The sequence below is a fragment of the Equus caballus genome, chromosome 24 (genome assembly GCF_041296265.1).
Source record: "Equus caballus isolate H_3958 breed thoroughbred chromosome 24, TB-T2T, whole genome shotgun sequence".
NCBI lineage: Eukaryota > Metazoa > Chordata > Mammalia > Perissodactyla > Equidae > Equus > Equus caballus.
In genome coordinates this window covers 46,359,140-46,382,800 of record NC_091707.1, presented here as the reverse complement: position 1 = coordinate 46,382,800, position 23,661 = coordinate 46,359,140, and the positions used below count along the sequence as shown (strand labels likewise).

Genomic DNA, 23,661 nt, shown 5'->3' with positions numbered 1-23,661 from the left:
GTACCTACTCTCATGGAGCTGTTATAAGAATTAAACATCTGTAAAGATGTGTGCTGTGTTCAAAACAGGGAAAGCACTCGATAAATTTCATAAATTTTATTACACACAAGTAAAAAAAAAAATCACACATAATCCCCAAATCCAACAATTTGAAGATAGTTAAACTATTCTACATTTATAAGAACACATGAAATTCTCAACAAAGTGTACAGGAAATAAAGCAAAAGAGAAAAAACCAGAATAGTATGTACTATGGATTACAACACCTATGTGCAGACATGAGAATCAGAAGAGTTGAGAGAATATAACTGCCCCCGGCTCCTTTATAGAAATTAGTGGGTGCACAATGAAACAGCCAATATGCTAGGTTCACCGTCTGTGGTCACTAAGTATCCTACAGAAAAAGTACTTAAGTGAACTGAAAAAATCAAGATGCTGCTACTGATAAAGAACAGTTAAGAACTTCTTGCTCCCAAAGAGAATGAAGCCCAGAGCTCACAGGTGATCAAAGCTCTCAGTGGGGTCTCAGACTCTTGAGTTACGCCGTCATCAGAGCTGTCTGACCTGGACAGTGTTTTACAATTAGAATCTGAATGCCTGTGGTGGGGCTGCTCTCTTCAGGGCACAGGCCCCACTACTCCCTAATGTCCCACATGACAAGCTATACTCATTTTCATTAATAGTCTGACCCCTGGGTCCACTGACCACAGGGTTTCCCTTCCAAGGAGAGGTGATCAATAGAAGAGATACCAGGTGATCAGAGAATGGGCACAATAAACACTGAACACTTAAGGAGGCTTCTAACAATGGCTCTCTAGCCAAAGGAAGATGCAGTGGGCGTGCCAAAGATGCAGCATTTGAGAAAAGTGGTGTGATGTCTGGCAGTTCAGACAAACCGAACTGAAGGAGGCAGAAGGCTGGAGAGTGAAGGGGGAGCAATGTAATGATGGACATTCCTCCTAAGGAGGTGCGTTTCCCCACTGTCCTCAGCAGGACCATGTGCTCTGGGTCTGAACACAGTAATGTCCTCTGCAGGCTGAGAGTGTTCCCCATGAATAAAGTCACTAATGTACTGGTAATCATAGTCACCTCCTGCTCTTCTCTCCTTCCTTCTAAGGGGGAAGGACTGTTGCTGGCTGAGTCAGCTCCCTGGGCTATCCTTAAGCATGGGGAATCCACATGAGAGGCTGAATGAGAGAAAGCTAAAGGAAGGTGGAGAGGTTAAGTCAATCGTGATAATAGCACAGAGAGATTGGCGAGGGGGGGGACCAGGAGGGACGGAAAGACTGAGAAGGCTGATGATTGGAGACAATTTGGGGAAGGTTTCAGGGATAAAAGGCCCAGAGCTCCTTTGAGATATGAGAAACTGGGAGCGGAAGAGAGAGGGAACTTTCCTTTGTATTATATATTAGAGACTCCTTAAGATTCTTTAGAGACATGCAAGCAAAAATGGAATTTATTTTTTCATTACTTTGGGCTAGTGGACCAAGCTTTTTTGAATGGAATACTACCTTGAGAACCCCCAAAGAACCCAAGAACGATGTGGGTTCCATTCATACCAAACCCATCTCTCCTTGATAGAAAAAGATATGCAGGGGAAGAGAGAACAGGACGTAGTTTAAGACAAAAGAAGAGGAAATCATCATGTTTCATAATATAAACAAGAATTTTTAATGCAACAGGCAGAGATTAACACATGTGTCCTGCAATGCTGGAGAGTGGAGAGTGAGAGCTATGGCCTGCAATATAACTCTGATTTCCAGATCCTGAAATTTTCCAAGTAGGAAACAAATAATCGAGCAAATCCAGGGTTCGCAGAATGGATAGTCTGTGAGTTTCCCCACAAAATTTGAGAAGATAGATTCCAAGACAGGTGGTTCTCTTCCCCGGCCTTGAGAGAATGCAAATTCCTACCAGCCACTCTTCCTGCTCCCTATTTTCCCATCACCAGGCATTGCTCCTCAGCTATAATCTTAAAATCCACCCATCATTGTTCACGTGAAACAATAATGTTAAAGTGCTTTAAAAACTATGGCTATGACTAAAAGCTGGCAAAATACTGAACAACTTGCATTCTTAGAGATCTGGATGGGAAGATACTTTCTGAGCACAAAGACAATGGAAGAAACCACAAGGAAAGACTGAAACATGAAACCGCACAGAAATTAAAAAGATTTCTATATCTAAATAACAAACATGGAACAAAAACAAAAATGGATGGAAAGTATGACACAAATACGATGAAGGGATAAAATCCTTACAATCTAAAGCACAGGTATACAATAATTAACGCAACATCCTCCCGCTCCTGATAGAAAAACCGGGGAAGGATTAGCTAGTTGATTCAGAGAAGATGAACTATACATATTTTTAATAAATACTTTAAATTCATCAACTTTAGTATAAATCAAAGAAATTCTAATTATAATGAGATTCATTTTTACCTAATTACAAAATGCTCACACTATAGTGGGAGACCATCTGATACAAAATACATTTCAGTGATTTTAAGATGTACCTTTTCCCAGCATTTTAATATCTCTGAAATTGGGAAGATCTTGCAATTGCTAGCGTGTCTGAATTTAATTGGCAGCATTCTTTTCTTTCCTAATGGTACATAAAATAATAATTCATCTTGGATTCAATAAAATGGCACTTTAGGTTCAACATAGCATGATAAACCAAACTATTAACAGTGATTCTTGTTGGATAGTGGAATTGTGGGTGATTTCTACTTTCTTTTTTATACTTTCCCCATATATTTCCAGTCTTCTCAAATGAATATGTATTTCTTTTACCATCAGACAGTAAACAAAACCTGGTTCTAATCCTGACTTTGCCACATTATAGCTCTGTGGTCCTAAATAAGATATTTATGCTCTCTGTACCTCAGTTTCCTTATATGCAAAATGGAATCAACAATAACTTCTCTGCCCACCTCACAGGGTTTGTGCACAAATGCTTTGTAAAATATGAAGTACCCATTCAATGTGATTTAAATCTTGACACACCTAGGACATCCACTAACGTGGCACATCCATTAATGTATTCATGGGATGTGTTAATTCTTTCTGAAGGCTTGTTCATCACCTTTGTGATGCCAGTTTATATAGATTTATATGGTGAAATGGTGATTCCCAATATTGTGTTGTTTGAACAGGATATAATTTGATTTCAAAAGCTCTTTCCTCCACTTTGTTCCCATGTAGGAGAAAACAGATTCTGAAAACAATATTCAGTTCATCGCCACATAGATTTGCACACTGACCACACCAAATCACATACCTGTCAGCTCAGCTCCTGAACCCCACGAGAGCCTTGTAGAACACCGCTATGCAAGTGCTAATCACCAGCCACACCCTGGGCCAACAAGGGGAGCCAGTATAATTATTTCTGTTTAATTAAAATGAATGAAACTGTTGTTGAAAATCTGGTCACCTATTTTCACCGAGGTGGGGCTCGGCATCTCTGCATCTGAGCTTCTCAGATCCGCACAAGCAAGGGTCCCTTTCTCAGCCTGAGCCTGTTGCGTCCTTGCATCTGGATAATGCTGCTCTCGGTTAACTTGCTCCTCACATACTTAACTATCAGCTGGTGAGGAGGTCCGCCAAGGCAACAGATGAGCACATCTTGCCTTCTCGCCATTCCAGCCTGGTCACTGGTTTGTCTATGTTCTAAAGCTCAGGGTGGGCTTGCCTTCGTCAGCAACATCACAACACACTGGCTTTCTAGACTCCAGATTTCCCAAACTTTAATGTGCCTATGACTCACCTGGGTGTTTTGTTAAAGAGCAGATCCTGATTCAGTTGGTCTGGGGTTGGCCTGAGACTCTGCATTTCTAACAAGCTACTAAATCATGCTGATTCATGGACCACTCTTTGAACAGTGAGGATCCTGGTAAGTGGTCTCAATTTTCAACCCTATACCAACTCCTATCACACTTGCCTCAAGCATGCTCCCTGTATTGCCTACATCAGAGCCATCTGGGCAGGTTTCTTAAAATGCAGATCCACTGCAACAGGAGCTCTGAAAGAGGGGACCAAGCACCACACGCCCCTCCGGTAAGTCCTTACGGACACACCGCCAGCAGAGAATCCTAAATGTGGATGAGACCAGCGGAGGCTATCTGCTCGCCCTGTGTGGCTTTGGACTTTGGCAGAGGGGCTTTCACTGAACTGCACCTTGCACTGAGGGATGCTACGCCACGCAGAAGCACACGGTTCTCTCTCAGATTTATGACCCAGATGCTGGGGAGAAGATCACTCACCACATTATCGTGTCCCTTTCATGCCAATCTGTAAGAGAAATTTTTATTCACGTCTGTAAAGGCTGGTGTCTTCCAAGCAGCCAGCCTGGATAAGGTGAACCTTTTCACGGTTGTCTTTGCCTCTTAATTTTGACAACTGAAAAACTCAGAGCCAAATTTGGGGCTCGCTTTTGGCAATTATGCAAGTCCTCTAGACATGTATCTCTGTGTATTAACAATCTGTGGCTTAATTGTCCTATCCTACTCATGTTTTCTCATCTCCCCAGTGTTTTAAATCCACTAGTATCCATTTCTAGTGCACTGGATGTATGCATGTGTGGAGGACATCGTACTGTTCACCAAAATCGAGTCTTATCCAATTCTGGACTCCTGGGAGAAGTGTGTTTCCCAAAGTCGTTGAAGTTGAGTGAGGCCATGTGACTTCATTTGACCAATGAAATGTGCGTGGAGGTGACTTGTGTCACTTCCAGGTGGTGGTCATTTAATTGCTGGTGCTCCAGTCTTCAGCCTTTTCCTGCCCTTCCTGGGCAGTCCCGGAATGCATGCTGATGAAGAGGAGACACAAGATAAAAGAAGCCTGGAACACTGAGCCAACACAGGAGACGGCTGCCCTGGGGAGTCGCCGTGCGCACCGTGGGCTTTGTGGATGTAAGAAGTAAACTCTTGTTGTGTTAAGCTGCTGAGATTTGGGGGAGCCTGTTGCCACGGCATACCCTAAGCCTAGCCTGACCGTATCATACACAAATAACCTCAAATCCTCTTTGGGCAGAAGCTGAATTGTAAACACACAGGCAAACATAGAAACACATTCTTAGCAAAAGCCTATTTCAGAGAAAAGATATTTACAGAAGATTATTTACAGGATATACTGTCAATCTACTTCTCTGAGCATTTCAAATCAACATCCCTGCATTGTGTTTTAACATTCTGCTCTTTATAAATTGTGGTAAAATACACATATTTATCATTTTAACCATTCATAATTGTACAATTCAGTTGTTTTAAACGTATTCACAATGTTGTATAACCATCACCACTATCTACATCCAAAACTTTATCATCCTCAACAAAAACTCCATACTCATTAAACAACAACTCTTCCTTCTTTCTTCTCCCAGCCCCGATAGCCTCTATTCTACTTTCCAGCCCTATGGAATTTGACTATTCTAGGTACCTCATATAAGTGGAATTATGTAATATTTGTCCTTCTGTGTCTGGCTTATTTCATTAAGTATAATGTTTTCAAGGTCCATCCATGTTGTAGTATACATCAAAATTTCATTCCTTTTTATGGCTGAATAGTATTCCATTGCTTGTGTGTACCACGTTTTGTTTATCCACTCATCTGTTGATGGACACTTGGGTTGTTTCCACCTTTTGGCTATTGTGAATGAGGCTGCAATGAACATTGGTGTACAAATACCTGTTTCAGTCTCTGCTTTCAGTTCTTTTGAATACATACCCTAGGAGTAGAATTGCTGGGTCATGTGGTAGTTCTATGTTTAACCTTTTGAGAAACAGCCAAACTGTTTTCCAGTCTGCTCTGACTTTTAAATCAAAGGTCTCAACTAGACAACAGTTACATGAAATCTTCAATTGCATTTTCCAGGAAAACGGTGTTTGTCAACATCATCCACTGTCCTAGGCAGTGGCTCCTACATAAAATGCCAAGGGGAAGATATTTTTGAGGATGAGGTACTAGGAAAAGGTTTATGCTTCCTTTCTCCTGATCATAAGAATTCCAGTACAGGTCATGACTCTGCCATGGAGCTTGCAGCCAAATCCGAAGCTTGAATAGTCATTGTTGATGCCCTGTCTACACCCATGAGATCCCTTTTACCATTTCAGGGCACACAGCCTAACTTCAAATGGCCAATGCCTATATCTTTGTCAGAGGGCGACCCTTGGGCTGTCCATGAAAAATCAGGCCAGAAGTATCTGGGAATTATATCCTTGAGCTTCCCCTGCCCTTCAAGCAGCTTTTAACCAATTACTGACAGGTGTGGGTATATAAATACCCCCAGCTCTCTTGCCTGGGATAATCCTGGGTCATGAGCTTTGCATTGTTTTCAAGCTTCCACTTGGGATTAAGTACCAGTTGCCCACTGTGGTTTCTGCCTAATAGCACACCCCATATTGACTCATTTACCTTTCTTGTATCACTTCCCCCTTCACCTGCCTATATCCTTTGCACTTGCCAGTAAACGTGCACTCAAATTCTTGGCTCAAAGTCTGCTTCTAGCAGTTTCCTAGATCCATTTGCTTCCCATATTTCTGTTCTTCCTTTCCCCAGTTCTGAAGTTTTGTTTACACTTTATGATTATTTTACCGTATGCTTTTTTTGTTGTCTGTTACCTCAAAGTCTTTGCAGAATAAAGCATAGTGGAACTAATTTTTAGAAGAAAAACACCATCATGTAATGTTATGATTTAAATACACGGTGTCAACGGTTTATAGAATATGATCCCAATTTTAAAAATTACTTACGCGCGTATGTGTATGCATAGGGAAAAAAGAACACAAAGAAATACACCAAAATGTTAACATGACTAACTTGGGGTAATATCATTACAGATAGTTTAACTTTTTTCTTCTTTATATTTTATTTTTACAAAGAACATGAAGCTTCAATTTCCTCATCTATACAATGGGGATAATCGAACCTTCCTCATGGAGTTGTGTCAACTGAAATTAAGTGTGAATGCCATAGAGCAATTAGCTGCATCACATATTCACATATTAATCACAGTATGTGCCTAACATGTACCCTAATAAAGGGTAGCAGGTGCCGTTACTGCAATAGCAATTAATGGAACAATTTAAAAGGAAATGTTAGAAATGAAAAAGTAAAAGTAAGCCCATACTTACATAATGCTTTGTATTTTTTAAGGAACATTCATTTACACGAGGTCATCATCCCTCACAAGAACCCTGCAAGAAGGACAGGCTTAGGGGAAGGAAGTGGGCAGGAGACAGAACTAATATTTATTGAATAGTTATGATGTGCCCGATACCAAGGTGGGCACTGTGTAGACATCTCAGATGAGAAGGATGGGGCTCAGAAAGCTTAAGAAACATGCCCAAGTTCCAGAGCCAGGACCAACAGCTCCAACTGCAGACTCAGTTCTGGTTTCCTTCTATTCCACCAGCTACATTATTATATTTGCACCTCAAAAGCCTGTGTTCTCACACGCCCACCCATCCATGACATTCTCAGTTCCTATGGCATCGATGATCACCAGTCTATACACACGCTCTGCTCCTTCCTACTTCCATGTCCATGGAGAATACCAAGGGTGGCTTGTGGGAGGGGGATTTAGCCCCCCAATCTGCCACCAAAACAACCCCATATAAATAACCTAAATAAAAACCCTGCACTTTCTATGCAAACACAGCAGATTCAAGATAAGTTTCACAGGAACACTTCCCAATCAGTTTGTTTGCCCCATGTCCTCCCTACTGAGAAATGCTGGACTCGTCTTTTGAGACATGGGAGGTTACACGATGAGGCACTTCGGGAGTTCTGCTAAGAGTCCAGTGGAGAGTGTGGGCTGGGGAGACAACCATGCAGGGTGTTACTCCTGCATCCTCTTCAGGGCCCCACATTCTGGTCAACGTGGAGAATGCTGTGAGAGTTTTTCTTGCCAGATTCCCAGTTACCGTGGTGTTATAATGGGCCTTGGATGGGCAGAGCCACCTGGGATGGAAAGGGGTGGGGGCTGAGAGCCGGGCTGTTTAGCACAAAGCCCTTCCGATACAGCCCGAGCGTCCCTAATCATGCAAGTCCTCTCTGCCTTGCCTCCTACTCACCAACTAAAGCCCTGGCTTCTAGACTATGCTGGGGAAGTCGTTCTTGACTGATCAGGCCCGAGGCTGATCTCTGTTACGCTTTGTGCTCCTTCTCCTGGCAGAATGTCTACCTAAGACAATCATGCGTGGGAGCTTCAAGGCAGTTTGCCTTGTCGCCCTGCCTCACTGACAAGCTCTCCCAGCGAGCACAGGGGCCATAGTTACAAACCACCTGCACCCTGTGCCGTTTGTCACTGTGAGCCCTGTTGCTGTTCCTGGCACTCTGGCACCTGGTAGCCACTCCCTTTCTGCATAGCCTTTCAAAGCTCCTCCTTCCTCTGCTCCAGTTCTCTGCTTACCTCAAAATTTCTACAGCATCTTCCCCAATCCCCTTCAAGAGTGAACACCCTTAAGGGATATGGTGCAAAGACTCCCAACTTTTTCCTTCTGCTGGGAATAAAGGCATAACCGACCATAGCCATGCCACACTCCTGCTCAAAAACTCTCAATGGGTCCCAGTTGCCTCTAGATAAGTTCTAGCTCCTTAGTCTAACTGTAAAGGTCCCCCTCCATCCCACTGGCCAGGAAACTTTCCTAGCCTTCTTTCCACCACTCCATACAGATCAGGCAGCTCATGGGGCCCCTGAAAGCAATTCTCTCCTCCAGAGTGCAAGCACTCAGTCTTCTAAGCCAAATCCTCCCTGACACTAACTGGTTCAGCCCAAAGATCACTTCTTCCTGCCACCCCCCTTCATGCTGGTAGGAAGCAGTTCCATCCTCATCAGCACTTTTGCCTCCTTACTTCCAATCTGGTATTGAATCTGATTTTGTCTCTGTAAATTTGAATTCATGGGCACAGTCTTTTCAAGTTCGTGCCTCCCTCTGACCAGTACCTTGTGCATGGTACTAACGCAATAAATGTTTACAGGTTCCTGTCCTGATGTGTAAGCCTTCTCCCTGAAGTTCCGTGAACTCAAGCTCTGTCTCCTTAACTAGACTGAAAATCTCCCAGAGCAGAGCATCTTCAATTAAGGCTTATTCAAAGCCCCTGGGGACTTTGACGGCGTGCAGATGCTGACTCAGAAGATCTGGGGGAGGGGCTGAGGCTGCATTTATAAGCAGCTTCCAGGTGACGCCGAGGCAGCTGGTCGGTGGACCACATTTAGAGAGGCAGGGAGGCAAAACCACCTGTTGATCAGGTAACAACTCACATCTCTGCAGCCGGGCTGAGCGGAGGGGTAAATAGATGCAAGGTTAAGAAGCACCCAGCAGGGGAAAGGCCAGTGAATCCGGCCGCCCTCCGCCCATCCCACTTACCTATGGTGGACACGACGGTGCCCACGAAGTAGAAGGCGCCCGTGAAGTCCCAGCGCGGGCGGGCGTTGTCCACGCGGATGCCGGCCTCGGTGGCCTCCTCGTAGTGGCGGAGGAAGCCGCGCAGCTCGTCGCGGCTCAGGTTGTGGCGGCGGCTGAAGTTGGCCAGGCGCTCCTCCCAGCGCTGCTTGGCCTGGCGCTCGTGCCCCAGCTCCAGCGCGGAGAAGACGGCGGCGCCGCCCAGCAGGTAGAGCACGATGAGCGCGGCGAGCAGCAGGAAGCGCGCGTTGTCCTCGTTTAGGTGGCCTGGGCCGCAGCTGCAGCCGCAACCCCGACCAGCCATGGCCGGTCCCCCGGGGGCAGCCCCACGCCGGACGGCCGTGAGCGCGGGCTGACTCTCGCCCAAGCCGCCCAGGAGGTCGGAGCTCGGCGGGATGCTCAGCCCGTCCCCGGACGCCCGCTGGCCGCCTCGCCCATGACCGCCGGGCGCTCCCCCAGGCTGCGCGGCTCCCGCGGCCGCCGCCCCGAGCGCTCCAGCGGCGCCAGTTCTCCACGTCCGCCTTGATTCCTGGTTTCAAATCTGCTTTTACACTGCGGTCCCCGCCCGCCTAGGTGTTCTCCTAAACGCTGACGGTCCGAGGAGCCCGGCGCGGAGTCAGCTTCTGCTTGGCACGAGGATGCGCGCGCTCTTTCCACCCTGGCACCGGCCCCGCTCAGATTGGGGAGGGGGGCGTGGCGCGTCTTCAGGGCGAACTGCGGCGGGCTTGAGTTTTCCCCGAAGCCAAGGTCTGGGGGCCTGGGAGGCTGGCGGGTAAGCCGAGCCCCGCGGTCTCCGTCTCTTGGATCGTTGCTTCTCAAGCCGCCGACGGCTAGGACGCGGGGTCTCAGTCGGCTGGCTTTGGAGGTACCTCCCCAGATGGATCCGTGGTGCTGCGTCCCAGTCTTGGCGTCGCGTGGAGCCTCAGGTGTCTCGGTTCACCGACCCGGCTGCCTGGCTTTGAAGCTGGAGCAGGTCCCGGGCGGGCGCACGGACAGTGGGACTGTGCGGAGCGGTGGCCTCGGTTTCCGATCTCCCGCCCGGCCCCCAAGCTGCGCAGCATCCAGCGAGCGGACCAGCTGGAGAAGGAGACCAGAAAGGGAGGTTGGAATGAGGGCGCAAAGGAAGTTAGGGGCATCTCCCCCGGGCAGCCTCCCTCGCCTGGCCGGGACCAGAACGCCCTTGGCCTCCGGGTCTGCGCGGGGGCGTCTTCCGCCCCCACGTGTCGGCGCTGCAGGCGCGGAGCGCGCTCTGCAAGCCCGCCCCAGCTCCTGGGGAGGCTGTCAAGGACCGGGGGCTGGAGGGGCCCGCGGCCAGGAGACCGTGACCCCGGAGAATTCCATCTCCTCCACCTGGCCTTGGCTGCCTCGGTGCGCTCCAGAGCTCGCGCCGACAGGTCTCCGCGCAGAGTGCTTTCCCCTACCCCAGGCAGACCAGCGGCAAGGCTCCCCAGCAAACGGCGCGGGCCCCCTCCCTGAGACCCCGCCTTTCAGGGGCGCCGAAGCCGCGCTCGAGTCTCACCTCCCAGGGAGCGCCCCCTCCTCGCTGCAGCCCTGCCCTGCAGAGCGGCGCGGGGGGGCAGAAGTCCGCGCCGGGCTCTGCCTTGCCTGGCCGGCCCGCTCCGACGCTGCAACAGGTGGAGCTGAGCGGCTGCCAGCGGCAGCGACTCCACCCCGTCCCCCGCCTCCCGGACGCGCGGGGCCGCCCCCAGCGCTAGTCTCCGCCTGCTCATGGTCTGCTGTCGGCGGGTCCACCCGGGGACTTCAGCGCTCCCATCCCGGGCGTGCAGATTCGGGTAGTGGGTGCTGAAGAGGTGGTCAGGTGCTTAGCTGACCTGTGCGGCCCCTCACGGGCCAGAAGAGGGCGCTCTGTGCCCTTCAGACACATCTCGCCCCACCTGTGTACCGAGCCACAGGCGGCCCCTCCGGAATCACCAGCCCCTGGCATGTGCGAGGGAATATGGATACATTAAGGAATGGATGCGTGGGCATCTTCGAACGAAGTAGAATTTCCCTGAGTGTGGTCCCAGGCTCAGAGCCCACCCACCCACCTCTACTCACCAGGAACAGAGAATAAAGAAACACACAGCTCTGGATTCCAGTACATCTGCCATCAGAAGCCTTGATGCTCTTCTACGCCTCTCAGCTCTCTTATCCACTCCCGAACGCTCCTCTTTTATCCAGCCTACTGGGGGCAAGAGCTTTAGGGGGACAACTCGTATACACCCAGGGTGAGTCCTGCAATTACTCTCCCCACTCATTTTATTATGAAAAATTTCAGACATAAAGTTGAAAGAATTTTACAGTGAACACCCATATACTCACCACCTAGATTCTACAGTGAGCTTTCTACTATACCCGATTTATTACATATCTATCCCTCCTTCCTTCCACCCATCATCGATCTTGTTTGGATGACTTCAAAGTAAGTCGTAGACATTGGTATTCCCCCCCACCACCCCTACCCCATACTTCTCCTGCATATCATTAACTAGAGTTCAATATTTATTTACCAATTTTTTTCTTTTGGGGTAGATTTACATACAATGAATTGCATAAATCTCAAGTGTACCATCAGATGAATTCTGACAACTGCAAACTAAACTCCTGCCTATCCAACCTGTCAACCAAATGTCATCAACAGGTCACGTTCCCATATGTCCCTTCGCAGCAAATTCACCACTCACATTCCTCCAGGGAAAATCAGTTTTGAATTTTTCTACCATCGATTGGTTTTGCCTTTATAGAACTTAGTTTTGCTTGTTCTAGATCTTCATATAAATGGAATTATACAGTTATGTACTCTTTTGTGTAAAGTTTTATGTTTTTGAGATCTGTTCATGTTATATATCTTAGTAATTTATTCATTTTTACTCCTAGTTTTTAATTATTTGACTATATCATAGTTTAATTCATTCTCTTTCTATTTATAGAAACCAGGGCTGTTAGAAATTTTTGACTATAGTAAATTGTTAGGGACATTCTTGTCCAAGTATGTGTGGGGATGTTTTCATATCTCTCGGGTAAATACCTAGGAGTGGAATTGTGGTATGTATTTAGTTTTATAAGAAGCTGCCTAACATTTTCCCAAAGTAGCTGTACCAACCAGCAATGTACAATAGTTCTGGATGCTCCACATCCTTGTAAACATTTGACAGTATCGATCATTTTAATTTTAAACAGACTGGTTGGTGTGTAGTGGTATCTCATGGTTCAATTTGTATTTCCCTGATACAATATTTTGCCCATTAAGAAAATTTTCTCTTTTTCAGTATTGAGTTATAGGGATTCTTTATATATCTAGGACACCAATCCTTTCTCAGATCTTGTGAATATTTTCTACCAATCTCTGGCTTGCCTGTTTATTTTGTTAAAGATATTTTCTTTTTTCTTTTTCTTTTTTTTTTTTTGGTGAGGAAGATTTGCCCTGAGCTAATATCTGTTGCTAATCTTCCTTTTTTTTTTCTTTTTTTGCTTGAGGCAGATTAGCCCCGAGCTAACATCTGTGCCAGTCTTCCTCTGTTTTGTATGTGGGATGTCCCCACAGCATGGCTTGATGAGTGGAGTAGGTCTGCACCCAGGATCCAAACCTGTGAACCTGGGCCACCAAAGCAGAGCACACTGAACTTTAACTACTTGGCCATGGGGCCAGCCCCCTAAAGATATTTTCTGATGGATATAAGTTCTTAATTTTGGTGAGGTCCAATTTGTCAATGTTTTATGTCTGGTCTTCTTTGCATGCTAAGAAATCATTGCCTCCCTCAAGCTTGCATAGGTTTTGTTTTTCTGGTTTTTTTCCCCTAGAAATTTTATAGTTTTAGCTTTTATATTTGGGTCTATGATCCATTTTAAGTTTGTTTCTGTATAGTGTGAGGTAAGAGTCAAGGTTTACTTTGTCCATATGCATATCCAGTTATTTCAGTGACATTTCCTGAAAGGACAAGTAAGAGTGAATTTATTTCAGAAATCTGTATCCTGCTCATTATTTGCCTTCCTTATGCTAATACCATGATATTTGGATTACTTTTGCTTTATCTGGAAGTCAGGAAGTGTGAGCCCTCCAACTTTGCTCTTTTTTTTTTTTTAAAGATTTTATTTTTCTCCTTTTTCTCCCCAAAGTCCCCCGGTACATAGTTGTATATTCTTCATTGTGGGTCCTTCTAGTTATGGCATGTGGGACGCCGCCTCAGCGTGGTTTGATGAGCAGTGCCATGCCTGAGCCCAGGATTCGAACCAATGAAACACTTGGCCACCTGCAGCGGAGTGTGCGAACTTAACCACTCAGCCACAGGGCCAGCCCCTAACTTTGCTCTTTTTTAAGATTTTTTTTTTTTTATATTACAAGACCTTTACATTTTCATAAAAATTGTAGAATCGGCTTGTTAATTTCATCAGAAAAAAGCCTTGTGGGATCTTGGTTAGGATTATGTTGGATCTATTTTGGGGAGAACTGACATCTTAATTCATAAATGAGGCATATCACTACGTTTATTTCAGTCTTCTTAGCAAGTTTTCACATAGAGATCTTGCACGTTTTATAAATTCATTCTAAAGTATTTTGTTTTTTGATGCTATTGTAAATGTAATATCAAGATTTCATTTTCTAATTGTTTACAGTAGTATATAAAATACAAATGAATTTTGCAAATTAACTTGGTTCCTACAACCTTGCTAAATTCACTCACTAGTTATAGTAGTTGATTCCTTTAGGATTTTCTATGTAAATAATGTCATCTGAAATAGAGTTTTGCTTCTTCCTTTCTGATATTTATCTTTTTTTTTCTTGACTTACTGCAGTGGCTAGGACCTCAGTATAACACTGAATAGACGAGGAGGAACCAGATATCCTTGTCTTGTTCGTGATCGTAGAGAAAGCCTTCAGTTTTTCACCAGTAAGTATGATGTTAACTGTGAGTTTTTCATAGATACCCTTTATCAGGTTGAGGAAGTTTCCTTTTATTTTGTTTCTAGTTTTCTGAGAGCTTTTTAAAAAATAAAACGTGAATGAATCCTGAATTTTGTCGAATGCTTTCTCTGCATCTAGTACAATGATCATATTATTTTCTCCTTTATTCTATTAATATGCTGAATTTCATTGATTGCTTTTCTAGGGTTAAGCTAACCTTGCATTTCTGGGATAAATTCCACTTGGGGTTCCTACTCTTATTTTCATTCTTCTACTTCCTTTTGACTTTACTTCTTTTTTCAGCTTCTTATGGTGAATTCTTAAATCACTGATTTTACACCTTTCTTCTTATGTGAGCACTTTTTTCTTTTCTTCTTTTTTTTTTTTTAAAGATTGGCACCTGAGCTAACATCTGTTGCCAATCTTCTTCTCCTCCTCCTCAAAGTCCCCCAGTACGTAGTTGTATATTCTAGTTGTAGGTCCTTCTGGCTCTGCTATGTGGGATGCCGCCTCAGCATGGCTTGATGAGTGGTGCCATGTCCATGCTGAGGATCCAAACTGGCGAAACTCTGGGCTGCTGAAGTGGAGCGCACAAACTTAAACACTCAGCCACAGGGCCAGTCCCCTTAATGTTAATGTTTTAAAGCTATAAATTTCCCTGTTAGCCCTATGCTGGCTGCATCCTAGAAATTTTGGTATGTTGTATTTTCATATAATTTTGTTTAAAATATTTTCTAAATTTTTCTTCTTTGACTCATGAATTATTTAGAACTGTGTTACTTTCCAAATATCTGTTTTTAAAGACAAATTATTTCTAACATTTTCAATGTGGTCAGAGAACCATATTCAATATGCTACAGTCTTTCTAAATTTGAGGCTTGTTTTATGGCCCAGCATACGGTCTATCTTAGAGAATGCACCGTATGCGCTTGAAAATGTGTATTCTGCAGCTGTTGGGTGTGGTGCTCTATAAATGTCAATTAGGTCAAGGTAGTTGATAGTGTTTTTCAGATCTTCTGTTTGTTCTAGGTATTCTATCAACTGAGGAGAGGGGAGTATTAAACTCACCAGCTCAGTGATTGTGGAATTGTCTGTTTCTCCCTTTGATGATGTCAATTGTTTCAGGTACTTTGAAGCTCTATAATTAAGTATAAGCATTTATGACGATTATATCTCCTGATATAGTGAGGCTTTTACTTTTATGAAATTTCTCTCCCTATCTGTGGTAATACCCTTTGCCTTGAAGTATACTTTATCTGATATTAATGTAGTCACCACAGGCTTCTTTTACTTAACATTTGCATGGTATCTTTTCCATTGACTTTTGACCTATGTCTTTATGTATTTAAAGTGGATTTGTTATGAACAGCATACATTTTGGTCTTTTTGTGTGTGTGGTCAGCTCTGACAATCTCCACATTTTAATTGGATGGATCAGACCAATACTGTCCAATAGAACTTCTGCAATGACGGAAATATTCTATACGTGTGCAGTTCAATATTGTAGTCTAATACGGTGGTGACTATTGAGCACTTAAGCACAACTGGGGAACTGAATTTTTAATTTAATATTAATAATTTAAATATCACACGTGGCTTGTGGCCATCATCGTAGGCAGCATGGTTGAGACCATTTACATTTAATGTAGTGATTTATATGACTGGATTTAGGTCCACCATTTCACTATTTGTTTGGTTTGCCCCCATTGCTTTTTTTTCCTCTGTTCCTCCTTTCCCATGTTTTGGATTAACTGAATATTTTTTAGAATTCCACTTTATCTATTGACTTTTTAGCTCCATCTCTTTGCATTATGTTTTAAGTGGCTGCTCTAGGGATTAACTTTTCACAGCTCTCTGAGAGTTAATATTGTACCACTTTGTGTAAAATATAGAAACCTTGCAGCTGTACAGGTTCGCTTCCCACCTTCTTCCCCACATCTACTATGCTACGGTTGTCATTCAAATCACATCTCCGTGTGCTGAAACCTCACAATACAATTTTTGTTTAAACCATAATATATATTTTAAGGAAGAGGGAAGAAAGTAGTCTTTTATATTTACCTAGATATTTACTGTCTCGATGGCTTTCCTTCCTTCCTGAATATTTGAGTTTCTCTTTGGTATACTCTCCCTTCAGTCTGCAGAATTTCCTTCAGCATTTCTTGTATTGCAGATCTACACATTTTTAGTTTTCCCTTATCTGAAAATGTGCTTGTTTCATCTTCGTTCTTGAAGGATATTTTCACTGGATATAGATTTCTGAGGGGACTTTTTTTTTTTTCTTTCAGCATGTTCAAGATATTGTTGTACTGTCCTTTGGTCTTCAAAGTTTCTGATGAGAGGTTAGTGGTTATTCAAATCCTTGTTCCCCTTTCCTCTAGCTGCTTTCAAGATTTCCTCTTTAAGTTGGTCTTCAGTAGCTTGACTAGAATGCACCCAGTGGGGTTTTCTTTGTATTAATCCTGCTGCTTATTCACTGAACTTCTTGAATCTGTAACTTTATGTCTGTCACCAAATTTGGGAAATTTTTAGCCATTATTTCTTCAAATATTTTCTATGCCCCATACTTACTTGTCTTCTCCTAGGATTCCAATTACATCTAAGTTACATCTGAGTTCCTAGTCCCCCTCCCTTTTTTTCAATGTTTTCTTTTTGTTCTTCAGATTGGATCATTTCTATTGACCTATCTTCAAGTTCCCTGACTCCTCTGTCATCTCCATTCTGCTATTAAGCCCTTCTAGTCAAGCTTTTAAATCAGATTATGAGTTAATAGGAAAAAAAATATATATATATATATATATTTATATATACTGCTCTCTGCCTCCATTCCTGGCATGGATTCCTAAAACCCTTATAAATTCCTAAGGGATAAGAACACTTGGAGAAGCTCTTGTTCTAATGAGGTGACTCCAGGTGGCTCCTGGATGGGTGCTGGTCACTAGAAAGACCAAGCCATGACTAGAAGGTGGAATTTTCAGCCTCACCCCATTCTCCTGAGAGTGGAGAGGGGCTGGAAACGGAGTTAATAATGGATCATGCTTACGTGAGGAAGCCTCCATCAAATCCCCACAGTATGGGGTTCAGAGAGCCTCCAGGTTGGCGAACACATCCACCTACTGGGAGGGTGACACACCCCAACGCCAGGGGGACAGAAACTCCTGTGCTCGGGACCCTCCTAGATCTCGCCCTATGTATCTCTTCATCTAGCTGTTCATCTGTATCCTTTATTATATCCCTTAACAAATGGGTAAATGCAGGTGTTTCCCTGAGTTCTGTGAGCTACTCTAGCAAATTAGTTGAACCCAAGGGGTGGGTCATGGGAACCTCTGATTTGTAGTCAATTGGGCAGAAGTAGAGGTGGCAACCTGGACTTGTGATTGGCATCTAAAGTGGGAGCAGCCTTGTGGGAGCGAGCCCTTAACCTGTGGAACCTCGCACTATCTTCAGGGAGATAGTATCAGAATTGAGTTAAATTGTAGGGGCCGGCCCCATGGCCGAGTGGTTAAGTTCATGCACCCTGCTTCAGCGGCCCAGGGCTTCGCAGGTTTGGATCCTGGGCGTGGAGTTGAGGTGGCATCCCACATGCCACAACTAGAAGGACCCACAACTAAAATATACAACTATATTCTGGGGGGATTTGGGGAGAAAAATTAAAAAAAAAGAATTGAGTTAAAGTGTAGGACACCCAGCTGGTGTTGCAGAATTGCTTGATGTGGGAAAAGCTCCCACACATCTGGTGACCAGAAGTGTTGTCACTGTGATAGGAAAGTGAGAGTGAAGGAGACACATGGAAGGGAAAATTGGTTTTTTTCCCCCCAACACACAGATATTGTATTTTTCAGTTATAAGATTTCCATTTAGTTCTTTAAAAATAACTTCTATTACTCTGCTGAGATTACCGTCTTTTCATTCAATATGAAAATCTTTTTTTACATTCTTGAACATAATCTTAATGGCTGTTTTAAAATCTTTGGAAATTCTTGGGGCTGGTCTCCTTTGCTTGTCTTTTGAGAATGAGCCATGCTTTTCTGTTTATTTGTATATTGAACGATTGTGAATTATATCCTGGGCATTGTAATTGATGTATAATTTATGATGTTATAGAAACTCTGGATTTTATGTTCCTCTGAAAAGAATTGAATATTATTTTTAAACAGGCAGTTAACTTAGCTGAACTCAACTGCAAAACTGTCTCCCCTGCAGTGGGAAGTAGCTCAAATTTTAGTTCAGTTCTTCTTGCCATCGCTGTGCATGCACAGTTGCCTGCTCTGGTCAGCCAGAGATCTGAGCAGCATTTTTATACAGAATTTGGGAGTCCCCTCTCTAGCTCTCTCTTTTCTGCTGTTTCCCTCTTCACTCTCAGGGGCTGTGGTTGCTCCAAACCCTGTACCCTGGGTCTTCAAGCCAGCAAGACTGTAGATTTTCCACTGGAGGTTTCCCTGACATTCATGGTGCAGACTGAGACCTGACCTCACGCCCAAAGTGGTTAAAAAAAAAAAAACAAAAAACAGGAAACTCACCCAGTGCAGTGCTTTTCTTCCATTTGTTGACTTGCTCCAGTTTCTGCCTGCTTTGGGGTCACTTTCAGTAGTTGGTTTTTAAAGAAGTTTCTTCCCAGAGCTTATATATGTATTTATTTTTAAAGGTTTTATTTTTCCTTTTTCTCCCCAAAGCCCCCCGTTACATAGGTGTGTATTTTTAGTTGTGGGTCCTTCTAGTTGTGGCATGTGGGACGCTGCCTCAGCATGGCCTGATGAGTGGTGCCATGTCCACACCCAGGATCTGAACTGGTGAAACCCTGGGCCGCCGAAGCAGAGCGTGTGAACTTAACCACTCGGCCACGGGGCCTGCCCCCCGGAGCTTATATTTTTTGTGAACAAATTGGTTCAATAGGAGCTATTCGGCCTTGCTAGAAACCTGAAGGTACTTGGTTTCCCCTGCAACATTTTATAATGAAATTTTCAAACATACACCAAAGTTGAAAGAATTTTACAGTGGCAACCTAGATTGTACAATTAAATTTTCCTATACTTGCTTTATCATATACCTATCCATCCATTAAGACACATTACCTTTATGCATTTCAATGTAAACTGCAGCCATTAGTACACTTTGTCCCTAAATCCTTCAGCTATGTACACCATTAACTTATGTTTGAGTTTATGTTTAGTTTTTTCTTTTGATATAGAATTACACACAAAGAATACACATATCTGAACTGTACATTGAGTTTTTAAAAATCAACTTTATTGAGCTATACTTTACATACAATAAAACTTACCAATTTGGTGTATAATTCAAGGGGTTTTATAAATGTAACCAATGCCATGATCATGATAGAAATATTTGTCACCCCCTCATGCAGCCAATCCCCTCTCCCCACCCCTGCATTTATTTTTAAGGCCACCCAGTTCTGCTTTGAGTGGAAGCCAGGGTGCCACTCCAAGAATAGGAATTAGAGACCAAGGGGAGAGGCTGCCCACTGCCAAGTGTGTCCTGGGGTGCCAGAGAAGAAAGGAGTGGAAAAGTGGAACCAGGGCTCAGGCTGGGTTCTTCAGGAGTATTTCTAGATTGTCTCTAGAAAGGTGTTAAGTGGCTCATCGAGACCACGTGATCCATTTCCTTACCTAAAGGCAGATTCTGCCAACCAGACACAATGATAGATGCCTATTTCTTGAGCCTATTATGATATCAGAGGAGTTCAGGCAGCAGGAGCTTACTCTCATGATCTTCAAGAAGAATGCAACCTTAGGCAGGTTCACATACTTTTTGAGCCTCAGTTTCTTCATTTGTAAAATGGACTTTCTCCCGGGGTGAAGTGGGGAATACCTGGCACATAACAGACACTCAAATATTAACTGCATGAATGCATCTTGTAAACTGTAAAGCTCTTTGCCAAGTAATTATTTTTAATGCCCACCATGTCATTTCTGATATTGAAGGAGGGTGGGTATATATCCTTTCTTTGCAAATTTAGGAGCTTCTCATGTCAAACTTAGACATTCTCATAATGTGTAAAAAAAAATCCTACCCCTTCTGCCATATAGGAGACCCCTCTCCTCAAGCCAGCTGGCCCCTTCTTCATGCCCCAACCAACTGTGCACGCTCTGCCCTTGGGATAGTCCCTCCATAGTACGTCATAGATCATTCCTTCCTTCCTTCTAGAAATGCCTCAGAACACAGCTGCCCTAGCAACCTTCCCTGATCCCTCCCAGCCCATTCAGACCATCCCTCCAGGTCTCCTCAGTGAGTTTCTTTTAGGCACCTGAATGAAATGCTCAGCAATTCCCAGCAGGACTGCAGGATGAGGAGACCGAGTTGTAAGGACGACGCTGCATGAGGGGCTTCATCGTGGTGACCACAAGGCAAGCCCAGCCGCTCTCTCCCCAAACCTAAAGGCTCGTCAGATCCATTAAGACCCTCACCTCCACCTTCTGCCTCTTCACCAGCTATCAACTCACCCCTGGGGTTCACAGTCACATGGACTCCGCAACCCCACCCTTGGTCCCACTCGACCACCACAAGGACTTCTTCCCCAGAGGCAGCAGGCAAGGTGGATAAAGTACCTTCAGGGCAGGAAGTACGTGGGTCAGCTCTGCAGAGCCGCACGGGGGGTGTTTGAGTGCCAGGGCCAGGGATGGGGACTTCCTCGTGAACGAAGCCCCCTTCCCGTGGAATCGGGAAGGGTTCCACCCTGCTACAGCCAGGACTCTTAAATCCACCCCCGTCTTCCAGAAACTAACCGCGCTTAGTAGTTTGGAAGCAATATTTGTGGAAAAGCACTACTTTTTCAAAAGGCATGGGTTTTAGTTTCTACTACTTGATTTACCTTTCCTTAAGTGTCCCAGAGGGACTGCCAGTTCCAAGCACTTTCACTTACCGAGAATAAGAATCATTACAACTTACACTTACGGAGTTCCTGCCAGTGTTTAAGAGCAGGGTTTCATGGGATCCTTCCAACAATCCCATGAGGCAGGAAGGATAGGCATTAGGCTCACCTGACAGATGAGAAAATGAAGACGCATAGGCATCGTGACTTGCCTAAGGGCTGACGCCGTGGAGGGAGCAGAGCTGGGACTGGAGGATTCTAAGGAATCCTGAGTGAGTCACCTCCCAGGCTCCAGCCATCACCCAGGTGCCCATCTGTCTTCAGTCAGAGTGGATGAACCAGCAAACCTGGGAAGGAATACATTTTACCTTGTAACCCCAAACGCACTGGTAGATAGATAAATTGAAACAAAAATAACCTTACTTTGTGCTACACACAGATATTTTCTACTATATTTCAAAGTGCTGGTCACGACCCCCTAAACTGATTTCATAACTCACTAAAGGGTTGGGACCTTCAGTTTGAAAAATCACTGTTCTATAACACTCAGATTACAAGAGTTCACTTATTCATGCAGCCTTTTTGAGAAACTAGGTTTTAAAATGTCCTTCTTAGCTTCCTTTTGCTTTTAAATAAAATCTGCATGCCTGCACACATTACTGAAGGACAAAGCATAAAGAGGCTGCTCTGGGACAATATTAACACTTCACCTAGAGATACTTCTTGCTCTGGAGCAGACTTCAGGCACGTTCCACTTGTCTTTGGAGAATTCGGACCTGCCCCCTGCTCCCAGGAGCAGCCCCACGATGAGGAGCGCTGGCATCAGGGGTGACAAGCTGGCCAGTCGGCTGCGTCAGGGAACTTTTGCTGGAGTTATTGGGAAAGAAATATTCTTTCCTCTGGAATGACTCTCTGGAAGGAGTATGGGATACTGGAGCTGCGGGGGTGTGCAGATTTTGGCCTCCAGGTGGACAGGGTGCTTGAGAATGATGTTCATATTCCAAAAGCAGAGCTGACACTTGGAGACAGACTCGGTTACACTACGATCCTCTGGCTCCAGCATTCTCTCGACTTTTGTTAGTCTCTCTCATTGCTTAAGCCTAATTAATTTGGCTTCTGTAACTATAAAAGCATCCCGACTAATGTGTTCTTTCATAAAATTATTGAACAAAGATTTACAGAGGCTTTACATTTTAGTAATGTCAATTATCTGAAGAAAAAAAATCAGCATTCAGCTATCATGTTAATTTCTAAAGAATCTATGAGCAAAGAGCCACCCAGAACATACACAGTGGCATCATCCTTGTCCTTGGAGCCAAAAGGGGATACAGATGAGTTGTGTGACCTTGAACTTTTTCTCCCTTATAAAATGAGGTATCCCCTGCCCCATGTGTGATGATGTGTATAAAGTTACCTGTCATCATCACTGACCCATAATAAATTCCCCATGGACACAATTTCTCCTTTGCCTTTCCTTTCTGAGCTTTTCTTGATTCATCTGTATTAAAGACCGGCCCAGTTCTTAATAAACTGCAGTATTGCTTGCCGAAAGCCTTGCTACAAAGGGAACAGGAGAAACTGAGCCAGTGCGTTAGACCAATTGATGTCGGTCAGACTGAGTTTCAGTGGAGCCTCAGGTGGGCCGAAAGGGTAGAAAGCGGACTTCAGACGCGGCAATTGGATTCTGCTTTGATTGAGACAGACTTGCTGGGAGCCCTGTAAGACACGGAATACAGCTCGTACCCAGACTTTCCACGCGTGGGCCCGGGGTTTGCTCACCACCCCGTTACTGTATGAGGTGTCCTCGTTTCCTCACAGCCCAGCAGCCCATTTCCTGGGCTGCCTCTCGCCCTCCCCGACTCGGGCATCTTTTCTGCTGCCGTCTCTCCTGACACGCGGCCTGATCTCTTCTGCTCTGTGCTTTAATTCTAGTGGGTCCATGGAACCAGCAGGTTTCAGTGAGAATTCAAGAGAACGTACTTAACATGGCAAAGTTTTCAGCCCTCGATGCTCTCCCTTGAGAGGAACCTGCACCACTGTCAGCTTCTGGCTTTAATAATTCAGTGGCTCAGTCCTGCATGCTAATGCGACATTTAGTGGCTGGTCCGATGTGCTGCTAGCTGGTTCTGTCACGCCAACCATGATTTGCTGTTGCAGTGGATGAAAGCGCGCCCTGTTTTGTAGCTACAGTTACATACACACACAAGGCCTGCTCCTTGGCTGGAGCTTGGGAACATCTGCCACACTTGCTGTTTGGTTCCTCACAGCAGTATGGCCTGGGTTCAAATCCCAGCTCTGCCCCTTGCCAGCTGTGTGACTTTGGACACACAATTTTCGTTTTCCCATCTCTAAAATGGGAATAATAGTACTTCCTTGATCGGGTTATTATGAAGATTAGTTAATACACATAAAACACATAGAGTATTTGGCACACAGCAGGTACTCAATACTTGGCAGTTAATGTTATTACTCAGGAACCAGTGGATAGAGACTGGGCTCAGAGGTGGTCACTTGCCTCAA

General features: G+C 44.5%; 2 protein-coding genes across 2 annotated transcripts in view; one reads left to right on the top strand and one right to left on the bottom strand.

The window, feature by feature from the left end:
* The window catches only part of KCNK13 (potassium two pore domain channel subfamily K member 13), an 88,842-nt gene extending 78,238 nt beyond the window's left edge, over positions 1 to 10,604 (bottom strand). The window contains exon 1 of the mRNA XM_023628263.2: positions 9,374 to 10,604. Coding sequence (XP_023484031.2) covers positions 9,374 to 9,713 — 340 coding nt within the window. The 5' untranslated portion in view covers positions 9,714 to 10,604. The remainder of the gene's footprint in view (positions 1 to 9,373) is intronic.
* Positions 10,145 to 22,596, top strand: LOC111770383 (proline-rich proteoglycan 2-like). The gene is made up of 4 exons (XM_070249900.1): positions 10,145 to 11,637; positions 14,204 to 14,298; positions 16,601 to 16,654; positions 20,574 to 22,596. Exon 1 carries the CDS (start codon positions 10,287 to 10,289, stop codon positions 11,214 to 11,216), a length of 930 nt encoding a protein of 309 aa, XP_070106001.1. The 5' UTR covers positions 10,145 to 10,286; the 3' UTR covers positions 11,217 to 11,637; positions 14,204 to 14,298; positions 16,601 to 16,654; positions 20,574 to 22,596.
* The last annotated feature ends 1,065 nt before the right edge of the window (positions 22,597 to 23,661 follow it).

Excerpts from the sequence above, each read along its gene's own strand:
- LOC111770383 (XM_070249900.1), top strand. The coding sequence starts at position 10,287 with ATGGATCCGTGGTGCTGCGTCCCAGTCTTGGCGTCGCGTGGAGCCTCA.